The 25,952-nt window shown below is 36.3% G+C and overlaps 1 protein-coding gene across 1 annotated transcript in view; it reads right to left on the minus strand.

Moving 5' to 3' along the window:
* Positions 1–3,251: 3,251 nt before the first annotated feature.
* Positions 3,252–25,952, minus strand: part of CCDC18 (coiled-coil domain containing 18) — a 110,983-nt gene continuing 88,282 nt past the window's right edge. Inside the window, exons 26-29 of the mRNA XM_052638044.1 lie at positions 22,563–22,763; positions 9,779–10,237; positions 9,241–9,301; positions 3,252–3,304 (exon numbers count right to left, since the gene is read on the minus strand). Of these exons, the coding sequence (XP_052494004.1) occupies positions 3,252–3,304; positions 9,241–9,301; positions 9,779–10,237; positions 22,563–22,763 (774 nt within the window). The remainder of the gene's footprint in view (positions 3,305–9,240; positions 9,302–9,778; positions 10,238–22,562; positions 22,764–25,952) is intronic.

Below are 25,952 nucleotides of genomic sequence, written 5' to 3' on the forward strand. Positions count from 1 at the left end.
TAAAGAATCTTTAGGCAATGGCGTAAAATTAGGGTAAGGTTAAGCTACTTTACAAACAGATCCTCAATATTCAGTGGTTTCAAAAAGACAGAATTTTATTTTTCTCTTATTCATCCAAGGAGAATGCTTGAGGTCACACAGGCATCCAGGTTCTTTCTATTTCGTTTTTCTGCCATCTCCTATGGTGTTTTCCTCATCTACATGATTGACGTTGGGTTGCAGGCAATTCCAGCTTAAGAGAACGGAAAAGACCTTGGAGGAGCACATATATAATATTTTAATGCCCAGGCCTGAAATTATACACATTTCTGCTTGTAGCCTTCTGATAAGAACTTAGTCACTGAAGAGGCTGGGAAATATAGTGTCTGGCCACTGGGCCCAGCTAAAACTCTGTAATTACAAAAAAACAAAAAGGACCAATTTTGGTGAAATATTAGCAGTCTTCTCCACAGTATGGTTGCATGCTTTTCTCAAACAATATATAACAACTTAAATATAGGGGGCAAAAAGAACAGTTAATGAATTGAGCAAAGCTTTTCCACGTAACTAAAAAACTAAAAATTTGAGGATAATGGCAAGGAAGTGATTTGAAGTGATAGACCATCATAATACCTAGGTTAAATGAGAAAATGAATAACAACAGTAGGTAATAGGATTTACTGATCATTTACTATTGCCATTATTCTAAGTGCTCTAAGCAAAATTGACTTAATACTGATAATAACCATTTAAGGCATGTGCCATTTTCCTATTTTATTACTGAGGAAACAAAGGCACAGAAAGATTGAATAACTTGCCCAATGTGATACAGTAAACTGGTGGCAAAGCCACTGGTTCAGAAGTAATCTGGTTCCAGAGCCCATACTCTTGACCTCATCATTGTACTGCCTCAATGATAGCAGTTATTGTCTATTGGGTACTTTCTAGTCAGGTAGTATACTAGTATTTCATGTGTGTTATCTAAATTTATCCTCACCATAAGCTTCTAAGGTAGCTATTGCCTCTATTTTACGTTTAAGGAGACTAAAGTTCAGTTAGTCAATAACTAGCTCAAGGTCATCTGCTTTTAAAAGTGAAGAAACCAGGATCAAATCCAGATCTATACGATCTCAAAGCCCATTTCTCCTTATTCTAAATATTTAAATTTTTATTAATGATATAGAACTCATGAACAATTAAGCCAGATATTGTAAGCATGTAAGTCAATGAACTTTATCAAATGTATATACCTGTGCTGTGTAACAAACAACCTAATCAAGACAGAACATTTCTATTATCCTAGGAAATTTCTTCTATCCCTTTTCTATTCAGTTTCCTGCCCCTGAGAGATAAGCACTATTTTGATTTTTATTATACATTGGTTTTGTTTGTTAAGTCATATAAAGAGAGTCATATAGTATTTAGTTTTATGTATAGCTTTTTTCATTCAATATGTTTTTGAAACTTTTCTATGTTTTTCTGTATAACAAGAGTTTATTCTCCTAATAGTATTTAAATGTATGAAGGTATCAAGTTGCCTATTCATTCTTCTATTCATGGACTATAGTTTTTCCAGTTTTTGGCTACAAATGAGAAAAGATACTATGAACATTAATGTACAAGTCTTAGCTGCTGGATCATATAACAGATGTAAGCAGAAATTAAAACGAACTGCCAAAGAATTTTCCGAAGTGATTCTAGATATTCTACCTCACTTTGTGTTACCAGTCACTTTGATATTAGCTATTCGTTTTTGTTCATTTGTTAATATTAGCTATTCTAATGGGTAGCCTGTTGTGGTTCTATTTTCATTTTCTTAATGACTGCAGATGTTGAATACTTTTAAATGTTCACATGACCACTCACATATATTATTCTGTGACGTATCTAAGTCTTACTTATTTTTAAATTGGGATTAAATTTTTTTAATTTATATTGTTTCTTAAAAAAAATTTTTTTGAGTACAAGTTTTACGTCTCACATATTTATAGTTCTTGCTCTGTAGTATGCATCTTCCTTTTTAAAAATAATTTATTTTATTAAAGCGGGCTTTAGCTGTGCAGGCTTTTCTCTAGTTGTGTCAAGTGGAGGTTACTTTCTAGCAGCACTGAGTGGGGATTCTCATTGTGGTGGCTTCTCTTGCAAGCACGGGCTATAGGGAGCATGCGCTTCAGTAGTTGCGACACATGGGCTCAGTAGTTGCAGCTCCCAGGCTCTAGAGCACAGGCTCAATAGTTGTGGCACATGGGCGTAGTTGCTTCGCAGCATGTGGGATCTTCCTAGATTAAGGATCATATCCGTGTCTCCTGCATTGGCAGGCAGATTCTTTGGCACTGAGTCACCAATGAAGCTCTCATTTTCTTAATGGTGAGAGATTTGAAAGAAGTTTTTAATTTTGATCAACTAAGTTATTAATTTTTATAACTAGTGCTTTTTGGGTCCTAAGAAATTTCTACATACTTCAGAGTCATGAGGTTATTCTGTTTCTTCTAGAATTTTTTTAGTTTTAGCTTCTACATTTAGGTCTATGAGCCACCCGAACTTAATTTTAAAAATATGAGGTAGAAGTTGAGACTATTTTTTGCCCTTCGGTTTCTCCAAAAATTCCATCATTATTGGTTGAGGACTTTCCTTGCAAAATTGAATTACTTCGGTGCCTTGCTGAAAATCAATTAAAAATATACTTTTACATATTGTATATGCAAATATATATTAAATCATATAAATATATAATCTGTTCTGTTCCACTGACACATTTATGAGCTCATTTTTTGATCTACTGAATTGTAATTTTATAATAACTCTTGAAATTAGGTAGCACAGTGTAAGTCTTCCAACCCTGTTCTTTTTCAAGATTATTTGTCTACTCTAAGTCCTTAACATTTCCAATTAACTGTTAGAATCAGCTTGCTGACTTCTTTAAAGAAAACGAAAAAAAACCTACTGGAATTCTGTTTGGGTCTGCACTGAATCTATACATTAATCAGTTTGGGAGAGAACTGACATCTTAGCAATAATGAACACCAAGCATGTGATATATATTCTCTATTTCTTTAAATCCTTGTCTTAGCAATGTTTTGAACTTTTTAATATACAAGTTTCATGTCTCACATTAAATTTTTTCCTCAGTACTTTATGTTACTAATTGTTGATATGAAAAAAGTTTTAGTGACTTGAATAGAAAATAAAACCAGACACAGCATTCCCTTAAGCCAAAGCCTCATCAAGGCCCTGTGCTGTGCTGTGCTTAGTCGCTCAGTCACGTCCAAGTCTTAATCAAGGCCCGAATGCTCTTCAATTCTGTAGAGGTTGAGAGGTGAGGAAGCTGCAGAAAAAAAGTTTGAAGCCAGCAGAGGCTGGTTCATGAGGTTAACGGAAGATGCCACCTCCCCACATTACAAGGTGAAGCAGCAAGTACTGATGTATAACAGAAGCTGCAGCAAGTCACTTAGTTAAGAAGATCTAGTTAAGATAATGAAAGTGGCACACTAAACAACAGACTTTGAAAGTAGACCAAATAGCCTTTGATTGAAAGAAGATACCATGCAGGTCGTTCATAGATAGATAGAAGTCAGTACCTGGCTTCAAAGCTGCAAAGACTGGCTCACCTTCTGTTAGGGGCTAACGCAGATGGTGACTTGAAGCCAATGCTCATTTTCCATTCTGAAAATCCCACAGCCCTTAAAAATTATGCTAAATTTACTCTGCCTGTGCCCTGTAAATGCAACAATAAATCCTGGATGGCAATACATCTGTCTACAACATGGTTTACTGAATATCTGAATCCAACCGTTGTGACCTACTGCTCAGAAAAAAGATTTCTTTCAAAAAATCTGTACTACTGCTCATTTACAAAGGACTTGGCCACTAAGAGCTTGGATGGAGATGTACAATCAGATTAATGTTGTCTTTATGGCTGTTTAACACAACATCCATTCGGTAGCCCAAGAGATCAAGGAGCAATTTCTACTTTCAAAGAGTTATTACTTGAGAAATAAAGTTTTCTAAGGCTATAGCTGAGTGATTCCTCTGATGAATCTAAGCAAAGGAAACTGAAAATCTTACAGAAAGGATTCACTATGCTAAATAACATTAAGAACATTACTGATTCAAAATATCATTACTGAGTCAAAATATCAACATTCACAGGAATTTGGAAGAAGTTAATCCCAACCCTCTTGGATGACTTGGAGGTGTTTAGGCTTTAGTGGGGGAAGCAGCAGGAGAACTAGAATTAGAAGTGGAGCCTGAAGTGTGTCAAGGCTGTATATAGTCACCCTGCTTATTTAACTTATGCAGAGTACATCATGTGAAATGCCAGGCTGGATGAAGCACAAGTTGGAATTAAGATTGCCGGGAGAAATATCAATAACCTCAGATACGCAGATGACACCATCCTTATGGCAGAAAGCAAAGAACTAAAGAGCCTCTTGATGAAAGTGAGAGGAGAGTGAAAAAGCTGGCTTAAAACTCAACATTCAAAAAACGAAGATCATGGCATCCAGTCCCATCACTTCATGGCAAATAGATGGGGAAACAATGGAAACAATGACAGACTTTATTTTCTTGGGCTCCAAAATCACTGCAGATGGAGACTGAAGCCATGAAATTAAAAGATGTTTGCTCCTTGGAAGAAAAGCTATAACCGACCTAGACAGCATATTAAAAAGCAGAGACATTACTTTGCCATCAAAGGTCGGTCTAGTCAAAGCTATGGTTTTTCCAGTAGTCATGTATGGATGTGCTGCTGCTGCTAAATCACTTCAGTCATGTGCAACTCTGTGCGACCTCACAGACAGCAGCCCACCAGGCTCTTCCATCCCTGGGATTCTCCAGGCAAGAGTACTGGAGTGGGGTGCCACTGCCTTCTCCGTGTATGGATGTGAGAATTGGACTATAAAGAGCATTGAGTGCTGAAGAATTGATGCTTTTGAACTGTGGTGTTGGAGAAGACTCTTGAGAGTTCCTGGGACTGCAAGGAGATCCAACCAGTCAACCCTCAAGGAAATCAGTCTTGAATATTTATTGGAAGGACTAATGCTGAAGCTGAAGCTCCAATACTTTGGCCACCTGATGCGAAGAACTGGCTCCTTGGAAATGACCCTGATGCTGAGAAAGATTGAAGGTGGGAGGAGAAGGGGACGACAGAAGATGAGACGGTTGGATGGTATCACCAACTCAATGGACGTGAGTTTGAGCAAGCTCCAGGAGCTAGTGATAGACACGGAAGCCTGATGTGCTGTAGTCCATGGGGTCACAAAGAGTTGGACACGATTGAGCAACCTAACCAAAATGAAGTTTTGATGAAACTGCCACAATCTCAAGATGAAAGAATGGTTACTTCTTATGGATGAGCAAAGAGAGTAGTTTCTTGGAATAGAACCTACTCCTGGTGAAGATGCTGTAAAGCTTGTTGAAATGACAACAAAGGACTTATAATATTACATAAACTTAGCTGATAAAGCGGGATGTGAGAGAATTGAGTCCAGTTCTGAAAGAAGTCCTACTGTTGGTAATGTTATCAAACAGCACTGTATGTTACAGAGAATTGTTTGTTAAAGAGCGAGTCAATCAATGTGACAATCTTCACTGTTGTCTTATTTCAAGAAATTGCCACAGCCACCCCCAACATTCAGCAACCACCAAGAGAGAGGCAATATCCTTCAGCAGAAAAAAGATTATGACTTGCTGAAGGCTCAGGTAATAGTTAGCATTTTTTAGTAATAAAAGCATTTTAAAATTAAGGCATGTATATTGATTTTTTTAGATATAATGCTACAGAGACTAACATACATAGTTATGTAAACATAACAAATTATGTTTCCTTACTGTGATTTAATTTGTTTACTGCTTTATTGCAATGGTCTGGAACTGAAGCTGCAATATCTCTGAGGTATGCCTATAATATCTACTTTACAAGATTGTTATGTGGATTAAATGAGTCAACAAATATGAAGAGCCTAAAATAGTGCCTGGTAAGTGGTAAACATTTAACAAAAGTTAGCCATTATTAGTACAATTATGAACCTGTGGCAGAATGAGCTCTAAATTCATATTACTTCTTTTAAAAATAAAGTATCACTAGAAAAATAAGCAAATAATATGGGAGTCTGATTGAAAATATAAGTTATTCAAAGTACTTATGCATTTTAATAATGATTTCTAAGTAAAAGATAAAAGGAAAGTAGCAAGTTCAAACCAGAATAATGAATAAATTGAATTAATTATCACAAAACGTATAAGGAAGCTTTAAAAGAAAGAACTTTCTTTAAAAATCTTAAAATATAATTTATTTAAAAGCAATAAAATACCAGTTTATATGAAGTAGGAACTACATATAATAAGTAAACACTACACAGTACCAAAAATTCCACTTTTCATCACATCAGCATCTTCTTTTAACTATAAATTTTCTCCCTGGAAAAATGCAAAGTAATAGATTATTATTTGAAATCATGATTTAACATTAAAAATCCACTATAATAATCAGGGGCATAATTTAAAACAAGAGTGGAGAATATTTAGTCAGTTGAAAAACAAGAATCAGAAAGTCAGTAATGGATTGCATGGATGGAAAAAGCAAATAATTCTGGTTGGGGGGGGTCAGGAGGGAATGAAGGATTAAATTAAATTGATAAAGTCAATGAAAAACAGAAGAGAGAAAAAAGAGAGAAGAGAGAAAAACAGAGCAGAAAAAAAAAGATAGGACAGAAATGCTTGTACAAAGAGGTAGCACAATATAGAGACGTAGAAAAATAGAGGGAACCGTCTCAGGAGATTCTAAAACTACAGGTCAAATATTCTTGTCATATCTTGATCTTTACCTGGGCTAGGAATTTGAAAATGTTATCATGTCTCTAAGTATTTATCTGTACTCCTACTTCATCCTTTTTCTCCTTTCACTTTTAATTGTTACCTAATCACTGATTTTCTCAATTCTTATTTTTCATCTTACTGCATGGTATACAGACCATATTTTGAAAACTGCTTTTTCTGAAAACAAAATGGATAAACAATACTTCTTTCAAATTCCTAATAAACTGTAAATCAGCTAATTAACTCACAACTGCTTTAAAGCAGGAGTTTTTAACTTGACATTTGTGTGAACTCTTGAAATTGTGTTCAAAATTGTATGTGTGTGTAACTTTTTAGAGTTTTTGAAGCTTTTGTCAAAACTGAAAGCAAACTACTACTCTGCTAGAGGCTTTATTGTGAATGGAACTGACAAAATAAACCATTAAGAAAATCCAAGAAAGGAAACTAACAACGTGGGATCTCAGTTCCTCGACCAGGGGATGAATCCAGTAAAAGCCTGGAGTCCTAACCACTAGGCTAGCCGCTGTGCTTAGTCGCTCAGTCATGTCTGACTCTGCGACCCCATGGACTGTAACCTGCCAGGCTCCTCTGCCCATGGGGATTCTCCAGGCAACAATCCTGGAGTGGGATTGCCATTTCCTCCTCTAGGGGATCTTCCCAACCCAGGGATTGAACCTAGGTCTCCCTCATCGCAGGCAAATTCTTTACCATCTGAGCCATCAGGGAAGCCCTACAGGCCAACAGGGAGTTCCAAATTAAGCTCTTTTTAATCATGTAAGGAAGGATGTGGAGAAATGAAAAAAAGCTCCAACACTGCGACAAAGCTAGTAGAGGTGATGGAATTCTAGTTGAGCTATTTCAAATCCTGAAAGACGATGCTGTGAAAGTGCTGCACTCAATACGCCAACAAATTTGGAAAACTCAGCAGTGGCCACAGGACTGGAAAAAGTCAGTTTTCATTCCAATCCCAAAGAAAGGCAAACTACCGCAAACTACCACACAATTGCACTCATCACACACGCCAGTTAAATAATGCTTAAAATTCTCCAAGCCAGGATTCAGCTATACGTGAACAGTGAACTTCCAGATGTTCAAGCTGGTTTTAGAAAAGGCAGAGGAACCAGAGATCAAATTGCCAACATCTGCTGGATCATCGAAAAAGCAAGAGAGTTCCAGAAAAACATCTATTTCTGCTTTATTGACTATGCCAAAGGCTTGGACTGTGTGGATCACAAGAAACTGTGGAAAATTCTGAAAGAGATGGGCATACCAGACCACCTGACCTGCCTCTTGAGAAACCTGTATGCAGGTCAGGAAGCAACAGTTAGAAATGGACATGGAACAACAGATTGGTTCCAAATGGGAAAAGGAGTACGTCAAGGCTGTATATTGTCACCCTGCTTATTTAACTCCTATGCAGAGTACATCATGAGAAACACTGGGCTGGATTAAGCACAAGCTGGAATCAAGATTGCCAAGAGAAATATCAATAACCTCAGATATGCAGATGACACCACCCTTATGGCAGAAAGTGAAGAAGAACTAAAGAGCCTCTTGATGAAAGTGAAAGAGGAGAGTGAAAAAGTTGGCTTAAAGCTCAACATTCAGAAAACGAAGATCATGGCATCCGGTCCCATCACTTCATGGGAAATAAATGGGGAAACAGTGGAAACAGTGTCAGACTTTATTTTTTTTGGCTCCAAAATCACTGCAAATGGTGACTGCAGCCATGAAATTAAAAGACGCTTACTCCTTGGAAAGAAAGTTATGACCAACCTAGATAGCATATTCAAAAGCAGAGACATTACTCTGCCAACAAATGGCCGTCTAGTCAAGGCCATGGTTTTTCCTGTGGTCATTTTTGGATGTGAGAGTTGGACTATAAAGAAAGCTGAGTGCTGAAGAATTGATGCTTTTGAACTGTGGTGTTGCAGAAGACTCTTGAGAGTCCCTTGGACTGCAAGGAGATCCAACCAGTCCATCCTAAAGGAGATCAGTTCTGACTATTCACTGGAAGGACTGATGCTGAAGCTGAAACTCCAATACTTTGGCCACCTGATGTGAAGAGCTGACTCATTTGAAAAGACCCTGATGCTGGGAAAGATTGAGGGCAGGAAGAGAAGGGCACGACAGAGGATGAGATGGTTGGATGGCATCACCAACTCGATCGAGATGGGTTTGGGTGGACTCCAGGAGTTGGTGATGGACAGGGAGGCCTGGCGTGCTGCGGTCCATGGGGTTGCAAAGAGTCAGACACGACTGAGCAACTGAACTGAACTGAACTGAGTCTGTCCTGAATCCATTCCAAAAACACTTTTTAAACATTTTAGGCCACCAAATCTACTTTGATATGTTTGAAACGAGGAAAATGGACATTTCAAAAAAGGTGAAATTACCTGAAAGAAATCTTTATTTCTGTGTGCAAACTATAGATTAACTGCTTACAAACAATTACAAGTTGTCTGTAATATATGTGTAGCAGCGATAAAGTTGCCTCTTCAGGACGCTATGTTTAAAAAATAACGGAAGTAGAAAAATCATGTGAATGTGATATTCTGAGTCACTATGGAAGCCTATGACCAAAACAAAAGGCTACCTGAATAATTTTTACTAGAATGGTTTCCAGGAAGTCTAGGAACACAACTAATTTTAGCACTCCAAAGAACATTTTCCAGTACTCTGGAGTTCAAAATACTTTCCTAATATGAGGTAGAGTTAGTCTTTAATCAAGTATAGAGATTATACTTAATCAAATATTAGTCTATTTTAACAAAAATTAATTTTCAAAGCTAAATTTTCAACTCTACTTGTCTAGGTAAAAGTATTTTGAACTTACAAGGAGTTTTTTCATACTTTGAATAATTGAGCACATCACCTAATGACATGAGTATTTTATTTAAATGTATGCATTTTTTTCTTTAAAAAAGAAAATGATCCTCATTGGAGACAAATCATTGTAACTTCTAATGTATGAAATACATACCTGAGTTGAACCAGCACCTGTTTGCATAGAAGATTTTTTTAATAGTCGCACTTCTTTGTTTATGTATCTTAGCATTCCACTCAGAGTACTGAAGTCATTATTCTCAGAATTATCATCATATGTGAGAGGTTTAAATGAGTCTGACTGGGCATAAGTTAGATCTCTCTGGCTTTCTTCTAACGTTGAAGGTTGTTCCAATTGCATTTTTTTTAAGTCTTGTAGTAATTCTTCAGAAAGATCTTCATCACCATGAGTTCTGAAACTAAGATCACTGGCACTAATAGAGCGACGTAGTTTTCTACACTTGAAAAAAGCTGTGTGAGAATGCTTAGCTAATTTTGAATCTTGAATATCAGGCGTGATTTCTACTGGAGATGTAAATGGGGCTGGTAGAAATTTGATGTCTTCTGCCCTTTCATGTCCAGAAATTTTGGCTTGTAATCTGGTTAATTCTGATTCCTATAGAAAAATTGGTACATAGTAGGTGCTGATTACATATCTGTTAAATAAATGAATTACTTAGAAAATCATAGACTTAGAAGTCATCTAAGTTAAACTTGGTTCTAGTACAGTACAGAAATTCTTTTATAACAACTCATGAGGGTTGTTAACTATGTTAAAACTATATAGTTAAAACTACGTTAAAACCCTTCATTTTGGGACAATTAACTATAGTCATTAGCATTATATTTAAACTATATAAGGAATTCCATGAAAACTGTATGTTCCTTATAGAATTTTTCTTAATATTTATGACAATATAAATTTCTATTAAAGACTGAAAACTTACGTATAAAATTTTTTGCAAAAGTATAAAAAGGTACATAATCATTTGTCAATCTAACATATATACACACAAAAAATAATGTCCTTCAGAATTTGTAATAGGAAATAAATGTATATTAGCTTCTCTGCTGTATATATCATCATCACAAAAAATCTTTACTAGAAAAATTTTAAAGCCTTTAAATAATTAATAATGTTTAATAAATCAATCCTTATTAAATAAACTTTTCATTTCTGTTTCTCCATGTCCTTTATTTGTGTCCTGTGACCCAACTCAGGGATCCCAAGAATTGAGACTGTATATACTGAAAAGCGCTCAAGTCAAAAAAATAAAGGGAGGACATTTTAATTTTAAAAGTTATATAATATGTATAGTAGTCCCCTGTTCAAACACATTCTCCTTTTCTTACAGGTGTCCATAAGATGCAAATTTCTAAACCAGTCACTTTTAAACTGATAGTTTCCATTCTTTCTAAAAATACTGTGCTTATAGCTAAAACTGTCATAACAACAGTGTGCATTACAAAATGCATATTTCACTTCTGTTGTCTTTATACCACTTTATTTTAGGCAAACTTGATTTGTAAGTGGCAGAAGTGCCAATTTTTTCAAGCAAATTTTGTATTCACATTGTTATAACCACAATTATTTAATGAAATAACTATAAAGTTCACATATATAAGGTCATGTGCAGTTTAAGTTTCTTTTAAACGTCTGTGTGTTACCCAGTCACACTAAGAAATGTGGTATCTCAGATAAGCAGGATTCCATTTAACTTAGAGTTCAACACCTAACTTTCATGAAGAAATTGTAGTAAACCAAATATATTAAACATAATTCAACTTTTTCTTAAAACTCAAAGCAGCTCACTGTTGTGATCCTGACTGTAGTAGGCCATAATACACTGATATTTTATGGCCTTCAGAAATGGATTTACCTTTGCCCTTACTCCAGACACACTCAAATACTAGGGTACTTTTTAGGCTATTAAACTGAAAAGATCAGATGCCTCAGTGTTCTTTCTTCTCTTCTCCCTCACTTCTGTTTCTGTTCTCTGTCATTTACTGCTGCTTTCAGTGAACAGCTTTCCACTATTTATAGTTACTTCTAATCGTTACATTTGAAAGTGAAGTTGCTCAGTCCAGTCAGAGTCTTCCTGACCCCATGGACTGCAGCCTACCAGGCTCCTCCATCTATGGGATTTTCCAGGCAAGAGTACTGGAGTGGGGTGCCATTGCCTTCTCCGATTTATAGTTACTTCTAATTGTTACATTTATGCCAGCTTCTGCTCTTCTCTTAAGTTTTTCTTCTTTCTCTCTCCAAACTAGATCTTAGAGCCAGTTAAAATTGACTTGGAGAGCTAGTGTCAGAAAACAAAGAAATTCTACCTTCTGCCTGCTATCCTGGCTAATCATGGTACACGTTCTAAGATCTATGTATCTATAGTTCATTTAAGAATTGCAGCTATTCTGAGAATATTCTGATAACTTTCTAAGTAGCTGAATTTACACACTTCTGAATAACTGATAAGTGCAATACCACTGTATTTATCTCATTGGTAATATATAACAAGTGAGCAAAGATTACTACTACTAAGTGACAGAGATATACTATGCAGAATCTTTACAATTTTTAGATTCAATTTTTTGCAATGAGGTTTTATAATTTTGTATAAATGCTATATAAATCCCCAGAACACTAAGCATATTACTATTTCAATAAAAGTATAGAGGGTTCACCTGAAACATAATTTTGGATTCTGTTTATTCAACTTTCCTATAGTACTATGAATATCAAGCATTTAAAAAAAAAATCATGTACTTGGCTGTGCTGGGTCTTCGTTGCCACACATGGGATCTTTAGTTGCAAATTGAGAACTCACTTGTGGTATGTGAGATCTAGTTTCCTGACCAGGGATAGAACTGAGGCCCTGAGCGGTGGGAGTGCAGAGTCTTAGCAACTGGACCACCAGGTAAGTCAATATCAAGCATTTTATAAAAGGGATTTAACTGCTCAGCATAATAATTACAAGTATTTCTATAGTAATAATTGAGTTTCTTTGCTTTTCAATAACTTCCATTTTACTATAAAATCATTTATTGCTTCACAACTATCAGTGGGGTTGGTCTTTTTTAAGGTCTTAGCTGACAATGTTAATCATACATATGGCAATTTGAACTAATATTAAATTATTTCTATGCATCAATACTGATATTAATTCCAAATTCAAGAATAAACTGCCATGATCAATAGGGGTGAATAACTACCAAGAGTCTATCTGAAAAATCACATATGTACTCAAAAGCAGTAAAAAATATTTTTTAATATAATCTTGCATTTTCTAATGATAGTGATGATGATCCAGGATCTCAGGAAAACAATGAAGATGTAAGAAATGTTTACCAAAGGTCTAGAAGAACTAAGGACAAACAAGCAGAGATGAACAATGCACTAGAGGGAATCAGTAACAGAGGCAGAAGAACAGGTAAGTGACCTGGAAGACAGAATGGTGGAAATCACTGCCACAAAACAGAATATAAAACAAAGAATGAAAAAAAAAATAAAGACAGTCTAAGTTAATGCACCAACATCTGCATTATACCAGTCCCACAAAAAGAGAGAGAAGGGACCCAAGAAAATATCTGGAGATATCAGCTGGAAACTTCCTCAATATGGAAAAGGAAATCGTCAACCAAGTCCGGGAAATGCAGAGTCCCAGGCAAAATAAACTCAAGGAGAAACACACCGAGACACACAATAATTAAACTGATAAAAACTAAAGACAAAGATAAAATATTAAAAGCAATAAGGGAAAAATGATAAATAATACTCAAGGGAACTCCCATCAGGTTATCAGCTGATTTCTCAACAGGAACTCTCCAAGCCAGAAGGGAATGGCATGATACATTAAAAGCGATGAGAGGGAAGAACCTACAACCAAGAATAATCTATCCAGCAAGACTCTCATTCAGATTTGATTGAGAAATCCAAAGTTTTCCAGAGAAGCAAAATTAAGAGAATTCAGCATCACCAAAACAACTTTACAACAAATACTAAAGGAACTTCTCTAGGCAGGAAACACAAAAGAAAGGATCTACAAAAAATAAACCCAAAACAATTAAGAAAATGGTTAACAGGCCCTACATAAAATAGGTAGCCAATGGGAATTTGCTGTATGGCTCAAGAAACTCAAACAGGGACTCTGTATCAACCTAGAGGGGTGGGATGGGGAGGGAGATGGGAGGGAGGTTCAAAAGGGAGGGGATATATTTATACCTACGGCTGATTCATGTTGAGGTTTGACAGAAAACAACAAAATTCTGTAAAGCAACTATCCTTCAATAAAAAAATTAATTGAAAAAAAGAAAACGGTAATAGGATCATGTGCTGTGCTGTGCTTAGTTGTTCAGTCATGTCAGATACTTTGTGACCCCACGGACTGTAGCCCGCCAGGCTCCTTTGTCCAAGAGGATTCTCCAGACAAGAATACTCGAGTGGGTTGTCATGCTCTCCTCCAGGGGATCTTCCCAATCCAGGGATCAAACCTGGGTCTCCCACATTACAGGTGGATCCTTTACCGTCAGAGCCACCAGAGAAGCCCAACAGGATCATAGGATCCTGCTGCTGCTGCTGCTAAGTCGCTCCAGTCGTGTCCGACTCTGTGCGACCCCAGAGACGGCAGCCCACCAGGCTCCCCTGTCCCTGGGGTTCTCCAGGCATGAACACTGGAGTGGGTTGCCATGTCCTTCTCCAATGCACGAAACTGAAACGTGAAAGTGAAGTTGCTCAGTCGTGTTCGACTCTTAGCAATCCCATGGACTGCAGCCCACCAGGCTCCTCCATCCATGGGATTTTCCAGGCAAGAGTACTGGAGTGGGTTGCCATCGCCTTCTCTGATTTTTTTTTTTCATATAAGGTGATTAAATAATACATGAAGAAAAACATGAATCAAGAATCAACACCAGGGGACTTGCCTGGCAGTCCAGTGGTTAAGACTCTGTACTTCCAATGCAGGGGGCAGAGTTCAATCCCTGGTCAGGAATCTAAAATCCTACATGCCATGGAGCCAAAAACTTTAAAAAAATAAATTATACAAAAAAAAAAGAATCAACACCAAACAACCTCAGCTGTCAAGCATGCTGAAAACCACCATCACTATCATCATACCACCCCTTACAACCTCTCCTAAAGACAGAAGTCTGGACATTTTTTAAGGTCACTCTGAAAACTTCGGGAACATATAAACAAAATTTTGCAAATAGCTTTCAAAGGTTCACATAATACACAAACACAGGAATGAGAAAACCAGGCTTTCCTTCAGCTAATGCCTGATTTATCACTGTTACTTTCCCTTACTCACACTATGTTTATCAGCTATATGAGGCCTATGACCAAAAAGAAAGTTTTAAATAATTTATCTACTGACCTCTAACTATGAAACAGGACAATTTAGTTCTCTTCCCCATCACCCACACCATCCATGCCTTGCCTAGCATAATATGCACATATCTCTTATATTTCACCACTCCTACCTAATTAAAACATACTTTTGGTCACATCAAGATTCAGTACATACATTAACATGACTATGTAACTTAAGTCACAGCAGTTCTATAACTGGCTGTGTTTACTTTTACTCCCTTCAGTTCAGTTCAGTTGCTCAGTCGTGTCCGAATCCACGCGACCCCATGAATTGCAGCACGCCAGGGCTCCCTGTCCATCACCAACTCCCGGAGTTCACTCACACTCACGTCCATTAAGTCGGTGATGCCATCCAGCCATCTCATCCTCTGCCGGCCCCTTCTCCTGCCCTCAATCCCTCCCAGCATCAGAGTCTTTTCCATTGAGTCAACTCTTCACATGAGGTGGCCAAAGTCCTGGAGTTTCAGCTTTAGCATCATTCCTTCCAAAGAACACCTAGGACTGATCTCCTTTAGAATGGACTGGTTGGATCTCCTTGCAGTCCAAGGGACTCTCAAGAGTCTTTTCCAACTGTGAAGAAAGCTGAGCGCCGAAGAATTGATGCTTTTGAACTGTGGTGTTGGAAAAGACTCATAGGATCATACATAGTGATAATTACCTAAACTATAAATGGATTAAATGCACCAATCAAAAGACATAGACTGGATGGGCAGATGAGAACATGCACACATATGCACTTCCACTTACCATATTACTCTACGCCCAAAACTGTATGTAATTATTTCATATTGTGAGGTTCATTATGTTTCCATTATGGCTTGCAACTGTAATCATTTTTTGTCTGGCTATTGACTATGAAAACTGATAAACATCTTTCAGTATTATGATTATGTAATTGTTATTTGCTTAATATCATTGTATCATGATTGGTCAACAGAAAATAACAGAATTATGTATCACTAAAATTACCATTAAACAGAAAAACTTGTATTTACTTTTTAAAATCCAGATGCACAACAGAATTATCTTGGAATTTTTTGAAAAATAAAAATGCCCAGGTATTGCTACTCTTCTCCAAAGTGCCAGATGTATTCCTAACCAACAGCCATGTTTAAAAGCAACTAAACTACATGATGATGGTCTTTTACTTTTATCTAGTTTGATTCATGTTTTCTATTTCATAGTCAATGCTCCCATTTCATTTAGCTTATGTTTTCCAATTTCTCTCTTTTTTGTTGTTGTTTCTCAAGCCATTATCAAGTGTAGTAGAAAAGCTTTTGTAACATATATATAGTATGTATAATATATATATTTTAGAAAAATTGTGAATTTTTGCCTAGCTAAATTTATGACACTTTGATTCTACTTGTTTGGCTTAGTATGAACAGAATGCTAGAGTTCTAATTTATATTCACTCAAATTTTGATACAGTGTCATATATTTTGGCATCTAGTATTACTGGTAAAAGTCCAGAAAATGTATTATCTTAGTGATTTATTTATTTATTTATTTTCAAGTTCTAACACATTTCTTTTATTGTCTTCTTAGCTATTCATAAAAAAAGAAATATCAGCCAAAATTCACTGCTGCTAAGTCGCTTCAGTCGTGTCCAACTCTGTGCGACCCCATAGACGGCAGCCCACCAGGCTCCTCTGTCCCTGGAATTCTCCAGGCAAGAACATTGGAGTGGGCTGCCATTTCCTTCTCCAATTATCTTAGTGATTTAAAAAGAAAATTTGAATAAGGCTTGAAACTTCTAATCCAATTCTGAGAATATAAAGATATACTATGTTATTTAAAAAAACACAGGAAATTAACAAGTGATACAGTATTATTAACTAAAGTACAGATGATGTTCAAATCTCACAAAATTATTTGTTTTCATACCTCATTCAAGACTCCACACTGTATTTAACTGCATTGAGCCGCTTCAGCTACATGCAACAAATGCTGCTAAATTCTCTTTTCATTTTCATTCAGTTACAAATATTTTCTAATTTTCCTTGTTATGGCTTCTTAGATACATCCATCATTTAAAAGTTGACATTAAACTTCCAAATACATGGGATTTTTTAAAGTATCTTTAACATTAATTTCTCACTTTTATATTAATTTCTCATTAAATGCCTTCTCCTCTGCAATTACCCTCTGTTTTCTTCAGTCTAACTTTATTGAGGCTTTTTTTTTTTTAATTGAGGCTTTTGATGTCTAAGTTGAAGCTCTCTCTTGGTAAATGTCACATTGCACTTGAAAATATATGGGTTATTTTCAAATATCTCTTGATATTGAATTCTAACATAATACCACAGTGATAACAAAACTGATGCTATGATTTCAATACCTTTAAACCATGAAATTTTTGAACCTTGTTTTATGTCTTTGGGTATGTTTCAGTGTCTCCTAGTTTACAATCTATGGGAACTTGCATATAACTTGTATCCTTCTGATGTGTGAAAATGTATAAATCTTAATTATGTTGAATTGGTTCACAGAGCTTTTCAGGTCTACTACATCCTTCTTCTCTGTATACTCATTATATTAATTTTTGAGAGTTTGATATTGAAACTCCAACTAAAAATCTTAATTTATCTACTTAAAAAATTGTAATATACAGTATAACTATATGTAATCTTGTTCTGTATTTTCCAAATCTCCTGTAAATGAGTTATCATACTTTATAATTCAAAAAAAAAATTTTAAAACCCTCTAAAGTAAACATCATGATTCAACTGGCCAGGCCAAGATGGCAATATAGGCTCCTTTCATATCTCCTTCCATGTACAAATGATGAAATCTACAACTGTACAAGGAACAATTCCCTTTGAAAAAACTAGCTGAGAAACATCTACACATTGGGTGAATGAGAAAAGCCCACACCAAAACTAATAGGAAAGCTGAGCTTCACTTTTGCCATAAAGGCCATGCCAAGCACAGGCTATACAATGGGAAGGAACACCTGGCTTCCAGTTTCTTCCTTAAGAGTAAAGGGCTTAGATCCCACATGTAGTGTTCCAACTTTTAAGACTTCCATGTGAGCAATGGGTTTTCAAAACACTTAGCTGTGAAAGCCAATGGGGCCTGCATCCCTGAGACCCACAAGATTATAGCAAACAAAGAAGCAGTTCTTAACAGGCTTGCAAGGACGTACCATGGCTAACATCTTAGAATTCAGTACAGAAGAAGCAAGCAAGATATGCCCATCTCCCAGACTTTCTCCAAAATAGGTCTATTTTCATACGTTAAAAGTCAGGCTTCTATTTTAGCATGCATCTGGGGTAACTGTGGTGCTGGTGAAGACTCTTGAGAGTCCCTTGGAAAGCAAGGAGATCAAATCAGTCAATCTTAAAGGAAATCAACCTTGAATACTCTCTGGAAGGACTGACGCTGAAGCTCCAAAACCTTGGTCACCTGATGTGAACAGCTGACTCACTGAAAAAGACCCTGAAGCTAGGAAAGAGTGAAGGCAGAAGAAGAGGGTGACACAAGATGAGATAGTTGGATGGCATCACTGATTCAATGGACATGAACTTGGGCAAACTCTGGGAGATGATGGGGGACAGGGAAGCCTGGTGTGCTGCAGTCCATGGGGTCACAAACAGACACGACTTGGTTACCAAACAACAAACAACAAGGGGCACCCGAAAGACCAGGGAGGCCAGAAGACACTTTCTCTACCTTCTCCCTCAAGCCTGTTCCAAATTACAGGTGTCTCCCTGGACTTTATGCCAGAAGTGTAACAAGGGACAAAGAAGGTCATTATATAATGCTCAAGGAGTCAATCTAACAAAAGAATATAACATTTGTATATATTTTGCATCTAAAAAACACAGGAATACCCAAATATATAAAGTAAGCATTGACAGACCAGAGGGAGAAAGAGATAAGCATATATAAACATAAGGGACTTCAGTACCCTAGTTTCATCAATAGATAGATCATCTATACAAAAAATCATTATGAAAACACTGGACTTGAACTGTAAGTTAGACCAAATGGACTTAACAGTTACAGAACATTTCATCCAACACAGGGCAGGAGTGTATATATTCTTCTCAACTGAATATGGAACATTCTCCAGGATGGATCATATGTTAAGTCATAAAACAAGTCTTAATAAATTTTGGAAGATTAACAAAACAAAAACAAATTTAGGAAGATTAAAATTATATCAAGCACCTTCCAACCATAATGGTATAAAACCAGAAATCGATTACAAGAATAAAACTGGAAAACCCACAATTATGTGGAGATTAAACAACATGCGACGTAACTACCAACGTGTCAAAGAATAAATCAACAGAAAAATAAAAAATTATCTTCAAACAAATTAAACTGAAATATAGTAAACCAAAACTTATGGGACATAGCAAAAGCAGAGGCAAGTGGGAAATTTATAGTGATAAACACTGTATTTATATAGTAAGAAACAAGAAAGACACCAATAAAACAACCTAAATTTCTACCTTAAAGAAACAGAAAAGGAAGAACAAACTAAGCCCAAAGTTAGGTAAATGAATGAAATAAAGGTCAGAGTGGAAATAAAGTAAAGATAGACTAAAAAATATATATAAAATATTAATGAAACTAACAGCTGAGTTCTTAAAAAAGATAAACACAATAGACAAACCATTAGCAAGGCTTAATAAGAGAAAAAGAGAGAGAGAACTTAAATAAAATCAGAAATGAAAGAGATATTACAACTTGATACCAAAGAGATAAGGGATCTTAAGGGACTACTATGAACAATTATACACTAACAAATTGCTCAGCCAAGAAAAAAATAGATAAGTCTTACAACCCACCAAGACCAAATAATAAAGAAATATAAAGTGAGATCTCAATAGACCAATTACCAGTAAGGAGGCTTGATCAGTAATAATAGTTTTAAAAAACCTCCCAAAATTGATTCACTTTGCTGTACATCAGAAACTAAAACACTGTAAAACAATATATTCCAGTATCAATAAAAAGTATTTTAAATTAAATATTTAAAAGAAATAACAGCAAGTTGAATTGAATAATACATTAAAAGAATCATATACCATGATCAAGTGAGAGATTAGTTCCAGGGACGTAAGGATGGTTCATTATCTGCAAATTAATGTGATACCACATTAATAAAAAGAAGATAAAAATTATACGATCATCCCAATAGATGGAGAAAAAGCATTTGAAAAAATTCAATATTCATTCATGATGAAAATGCACAACACAACAAGTGGATACAGGGGGAATGTACACCAAAATAATAAAGGTTATATATAACAAGTCCACAGTTAACATAACCCTAAACAGTGAAAAACTGAAAGCGTTTCCTTTAACATCAGGAACAAGACAAGGAGGCTCACTCACCATTTCTATTCAACATAATATTGGGAGTAGGAGCCAGAGAAATCAGGAGGAAAAAAAGGAATAAAAGGAATCCAAATTCGAAAGGAAGATGTAAAACTGTAACTGTTTGCAAATGACATGATATTATATATAGAAAACCCTAAAGACTCCACCAAAAAACTGTTAAAACTGTTTTTGAACTAGTAAATGAATTTGGCAAACAGAAGGATACAAAATTAGTATATAAAAATCTGTTGTATTTCTATATATTAATAATGAACTATCAGAAAGATAAATTTAAAAAAAAAGAAAAAAAAAGGAAAGATAAATTAGTAAAATAATTCCATTTACGATTTTATCAAAAAGAATAAAATGCCCAGGAATACATTTAACCAAGGAGGTGAAAGACCTGTACACTGAAAACTGTAAGATACTGATGAAAGAAAGTGAAGATACAAATAAATGGAAAGATATGTTGTGCTCATGAACTAGCTGGAAGAAAAAATGTTGTGAAAATGTCCTTACTATCCTAAGTAATGTAGATTCAATTCAACCCCTATCAAAATTTCAACAGTATTTTTCACAGCTATAGAACAAGCTATCCTAAAATTTGAATGGAACCACAAAAGACCCTAAATAATTAAAGCAATTTTAAGAAATAACAAAGTTGCAAACATCATATTTCCTGATTTCAAACCATATTACAAAGCTATAGTAACTAAAATAAAAACACTATGGTATACAGTAGTATAGAAATGGACACACAGATAAATGGAACAGAATAGATAGCCTAGAAATAAACCTATGCATGTATAGCCAGTTAACTTATGACCAAGGAACTAAGAACATACAATTGGGAAAGAATAATTCTCTTCAATGAATCATGCTGGGAACACCAGACAGCCAGATGCAAGGCTGGACCCTAGTCCTACACCATACACAAAAATCAATTCAAACTGAGAGTGAAGAAAAAATAGAGAGTAAGCATCTTGATATTGGGCATGGCAATGATTTTTTGGATTTGATAACAAAAGTAAAGGCAACAAAAGCAAAAACAGAAAAGAGGGACTATACAAACTAAAAAGTTCTTGCACAGCAATGAAAACCAGTAAAAAGGCAACATACAAAATGGGAGAAAATGTCTGAAAATCATTTATCTGATAAAGAGTTAACAGCTGAACTACATAAAGAACTCATATAATTTAATAGCAAAGAAACAAACCATTCAGTTTTTAAAAGGTAGAGGAATTGAATATATATTTTTTCAAAGAAGATATACAAAGGGCCAATAAGTACATGAAAAGGTACTCAATATCACTACTCATCTGGGAAATGCATATCAAAATCAAATGAGATATCACCTTACACCCACCAGAATGGCTATCATTAAAAAGACAAGAAATGAGTGTTGGCAAGGGTATGGAGAAAAGGGAGGCCGTGTTTAATGTTGGTAGGTAAGCTACCTAGTACAAGCACTAAGGGAAACAGCATGGAGTTTCTTCCAAAAATGAAAAATAGAAGTGTCATATGACCCAGCAACACTACTTCTGGGTATATATTCAAAGGGAATGAAAATAGGTTATCAAATGCACTCTTGTGTTCATTTCAACATTATTCACAATTAGCTCAGATAAGGAAAAAAGTACCCACTGATGAATGGATAAAGAAGGTGCAGTAAATACATATACAATGGAATATACAATATGGCTTTTGGAACAACATCAATGGACCTTTAGGTGAAATAAAACAGAGAAAGACAAATACTGCATGATATTACTTGAATGTGGAATCTTAAAAAAAAAAAAAAAAGCCAAACTCATAGAAATAGCAGAGAGTGGTTGCCAGAGACTAGGAAACTGGGAGGTGAGCAAAATAGGTTGCTCAAAGGGTACAGCTTTTCAGGTATAAGATAACTGAGGGTTTAATGTATAATATGATGACTATAGTTGATAAAACCAGTGTATAAATGAAACTTACTAAAAAAGTAGAACTTAAATGTTCTCACCAAAAAAAAGTTTTTTTAAAGTTCGTGTTTGAACATAATTATGTCTCTTAAGCCAATATGATACATTTCTTATTAATAATCTCCAAATTCAGTATCTTCTAAATAAAGGGCCTTTTATTCAAAAGGTCAATTTTTGGTTATTAAGTGTTCTACAAACTCCAGGAATTCTGATTATGGGGAAATCAGTCATAAATTTACTTCATTATAGTTCTGCTTTATGTATTTTATATGTTCACTTACCTTAATAAGTAATGCTTCATTTGTAGCTTCAATTACTTCATTCCTATCTTGGACTTGCTGATGCAAACTGCTTACAGTGTCCTGAGCTTCTTCTAATTCTAGTTTTGCTTTCTCTAATTGTTCATTTAATTGCTGAACAGAAGTCTTTTGAGAATCAACAGAAATCTTCCACTTTGCATGGTTTTCCTGATGTGAAATCATCTACACAGCCCCCAAATTGAAAAGGAATGGAAGAAAGAAAATAGGATGAAGTTGGTTTCAATAACATTCTAATAAAGCAAATTGTTTATAGTTACAAACATGATTTCTCAACAAACAACATGTTAGAGGGAAAAAAGTCTTAAATTTACTTAAGAACAGTTAACTAAGTACAATGGACTACTTTCGGATACTGATTTGAAGAAATCAGCTATAAAGACATTTTTGAGGAAGACATAATTGAGGAAATCTGAACAATGACTACATGTTTGATGATATCAAGGAATTACAGTCAAATTATAAGTATGAAAATGGCATTGTGGTTATATTTTTTAAATAGTTCTTGTCTTTCAGATATATTTATTGAAATGCTTATTGATGAAACAATCATGTTTTAGATTTCCTTCCCTGAAAATTACAGGGTATGTGAGAGAGGGAAAAAAGAGAAATGAGGGTAAAGATATGATGATCATACTTCCCAGTTTACCTACAATCGTCTAGGTTTTATGCTTAGTGTTCTGGTGTAATTAATAACAGCACTCTTCTTCATTCTCAAAAGTATTTCCTTTTATATAAAATAAATAGTCAACATACTTACAGATTAAGTAAAATTGGCCACGAGTGGGCTTCTTGGTAAAGAATCTGCCTGCAATGCAGGAGACCCTGGTTCAATTCCTGGGTCAGGAAGATCCCCTGGAGAAGGAAATGGCAACCCACCCCAGTGTTTTTGCCTGGAGAATCCCATGGACAGAGGAACCTGGCATGCTACATACAGTCCATGGGGTCGCAAGACTCAGACATGAGTTGAAAATTATTGAAGCTGAGCAATATATAGGAAAGAAATAAGTGAAAACAACAGAATGGGAAAGACTAGAGATCTCTTCAAGAAAATCTGAGATACCAAGGGAACATTTCACGTAAAGATAGGCACAATAAAGGACAGAAACAGTATGGGCACAATAAAGGACAGAAACAGTATGGACTAAACAGAAGCAGAAGATATTAAGAGACACAAGAATACAGAAGCACTATACAAAAATGATGATGAGATGATGAGATGGTTGGATGGCATCACTGACTCAATGGACATGAGTTTGAGCAAGCTCTGGGAGATGGTGAAGACAGGGAAGCCTGGAATGCTGCAGTCTATGGGGTTACAGAGTCAGACATGACTGAGAGACTGAACAACAACAAATACAAAAAGGAACTTAATGATCCAGATAACCATGACAGTGTGATCACTCACCTAGAGCCAGACATCCTGGAGAATGAAGTTAAGTGGGCTTTCATGAGGTCGCTAAGAGTTGGACACGACTGAGCGACTTCACTTTCACTTTTCACTTTCATGCATTGGAGAAGGAAATGGCAACCCACTCCAGTGTTCTTGCCTGGAGAATCCCAGGTACAGAGGAGCCTGGTAGGAGGCCATCTATGGGGTTGCACAGAGTTCGACACAACTGAAGCAACTTAGCAGCAGCAGCAGCAGGAAGCATCAAGACAAACAAAGCTAGTGGAGGTGATGAAATTCCAGCTTAACTATTTCAAAACCTAAAAGATGATGCTGTGAAAGCGCCGAACTCAATATGCCAGCAAATTTGGAAAACTCAGCAGTGGCCATAATATTGAATAAAGTCATTTTCCATTTCAATCCAAAAGAAAGGCAATGCCGAGAATGTTCAAACTACAGTACAATTACGCTCATTTCACCTGCGAGCAAGGTAATGTTCAAAATCCTTCAAGCTAGGCTTCAACAGTACATGCACCAAGAACTTCCAGATGTACAAGCTGGATTTAGAAAAGGCAATCAGAGATCAAATTGCCAACATCCATTGGATCATAGAAAAAGCAAGGGAATGCCAAAAAAACATTTCCTTCTGCTTCACTGACTATGAAAAAGCCTTTGACTATGTAGATTACAACAGACTGTGGAAAATTCTTAGAGATGGGAATACCAGACCACTTTACCTGCCTCCTATGAAACCGGTATGCAGGTCAAGAAGCAACTGTTAGAACCAGACATGGAACAATGGACTGGTTCCAAATCAGGAAAGGAGTATGTCAAGGCTGCATTCTGTCACCCTGCTTATTTAACTTACTCTTGCCTGGAAAATCCCATGGATGGACGAGCCTGGTAGGCTGCAGTCCATGGGGTCGCTGGGAGTTGGACACGACTCAGTGACTTCACTTTCACTTTTCATTTTCATGCACTGGAGAAGGAAATGGCAACCCATTCCAGTGTTCTTGCTTGGAGAATCCCAGGGACGGCGGAGCCTGGTGGGCTGCTGTCTATGGGGTCGCACAGAGTCGGACACAACTGAAGCAACTTAGCAGAATACATCATGCAAAATGCCGGGCTGGATGAATCATAAGTTGGAATCAAGAATGCTGGGAGAAATATCAATAACCTTAGATATGCAGATGACACCACCCTTATGGCAGAAAGCAAAGAGGAATTGAAGAGCCTCTTGATGAAAGCTAGCTTAAAACTCAACATTCAGAAAATGAAAATCGTGGCATCTGGTTGCATCACTTCATGGAAAGTAGATGGGGAAACAATGGAAAGAGTGACAAACTTTATTTTCTTGGGCTCCAAAATCATTGTCGATGGTGACTGCAGCCATTAAATTAAGCACACCGAGGAAACCAGAATTGAAAGAGACACGTGTACCCCAATGTTCATCGCAGCACTGTTTATAATAGCCAGGACATGGAAACAACCTAGATGCCCATCAGCAGATGAATGGATAAGAAAGCTGTGGTACATGTACACAATGGAGTATTACTCAGCCATTAAAGAGAATACATTTGAATCAATTCTAATGAGATGGATGAAACTGGAGCCGATTATACAGAGTGAAGTAAGCCAGAAAGAAATACACCAATACAGTATACTAACACATAGATATGGAATTTAGAAAGATGGTAATGATGACCCCGTATGCGAGACAGCAAAAGAGACACAGATATATAGAGCAGACTTTTGGACTCTGAGGGAGAGGGAGAGGGTGGGATGATTTGGGAGAATGGCATTGAAACATGTATACTATCATGTAAGAAACGAATTGCCAGTCTATGTTCGATGCAGGATGCAGGATGCTTGGGGCTGGTGCACGGGGAAGATCCAGAGAGATGATATGGGGTGAGAGGTGGGAGGGGGGTTCATGTTTGGGAACTCATGTACACCCGTGGTGG

This window comes from Budorcas taxicolor, chromosome 3 (assembly GCF_023091745.1).
Source record: "Budorcas taxicolor isolate Tak-1 chromosome 3, Takin1.1, whole genome shotgun sequence".
In the NCBI taxonomy this organism is placed as follows: Eukaryota; Metazoa; Chordata; class Mammalia; order Artiodactyla; family Bovidae; genus Budorcas; species Budorcas taxicolor.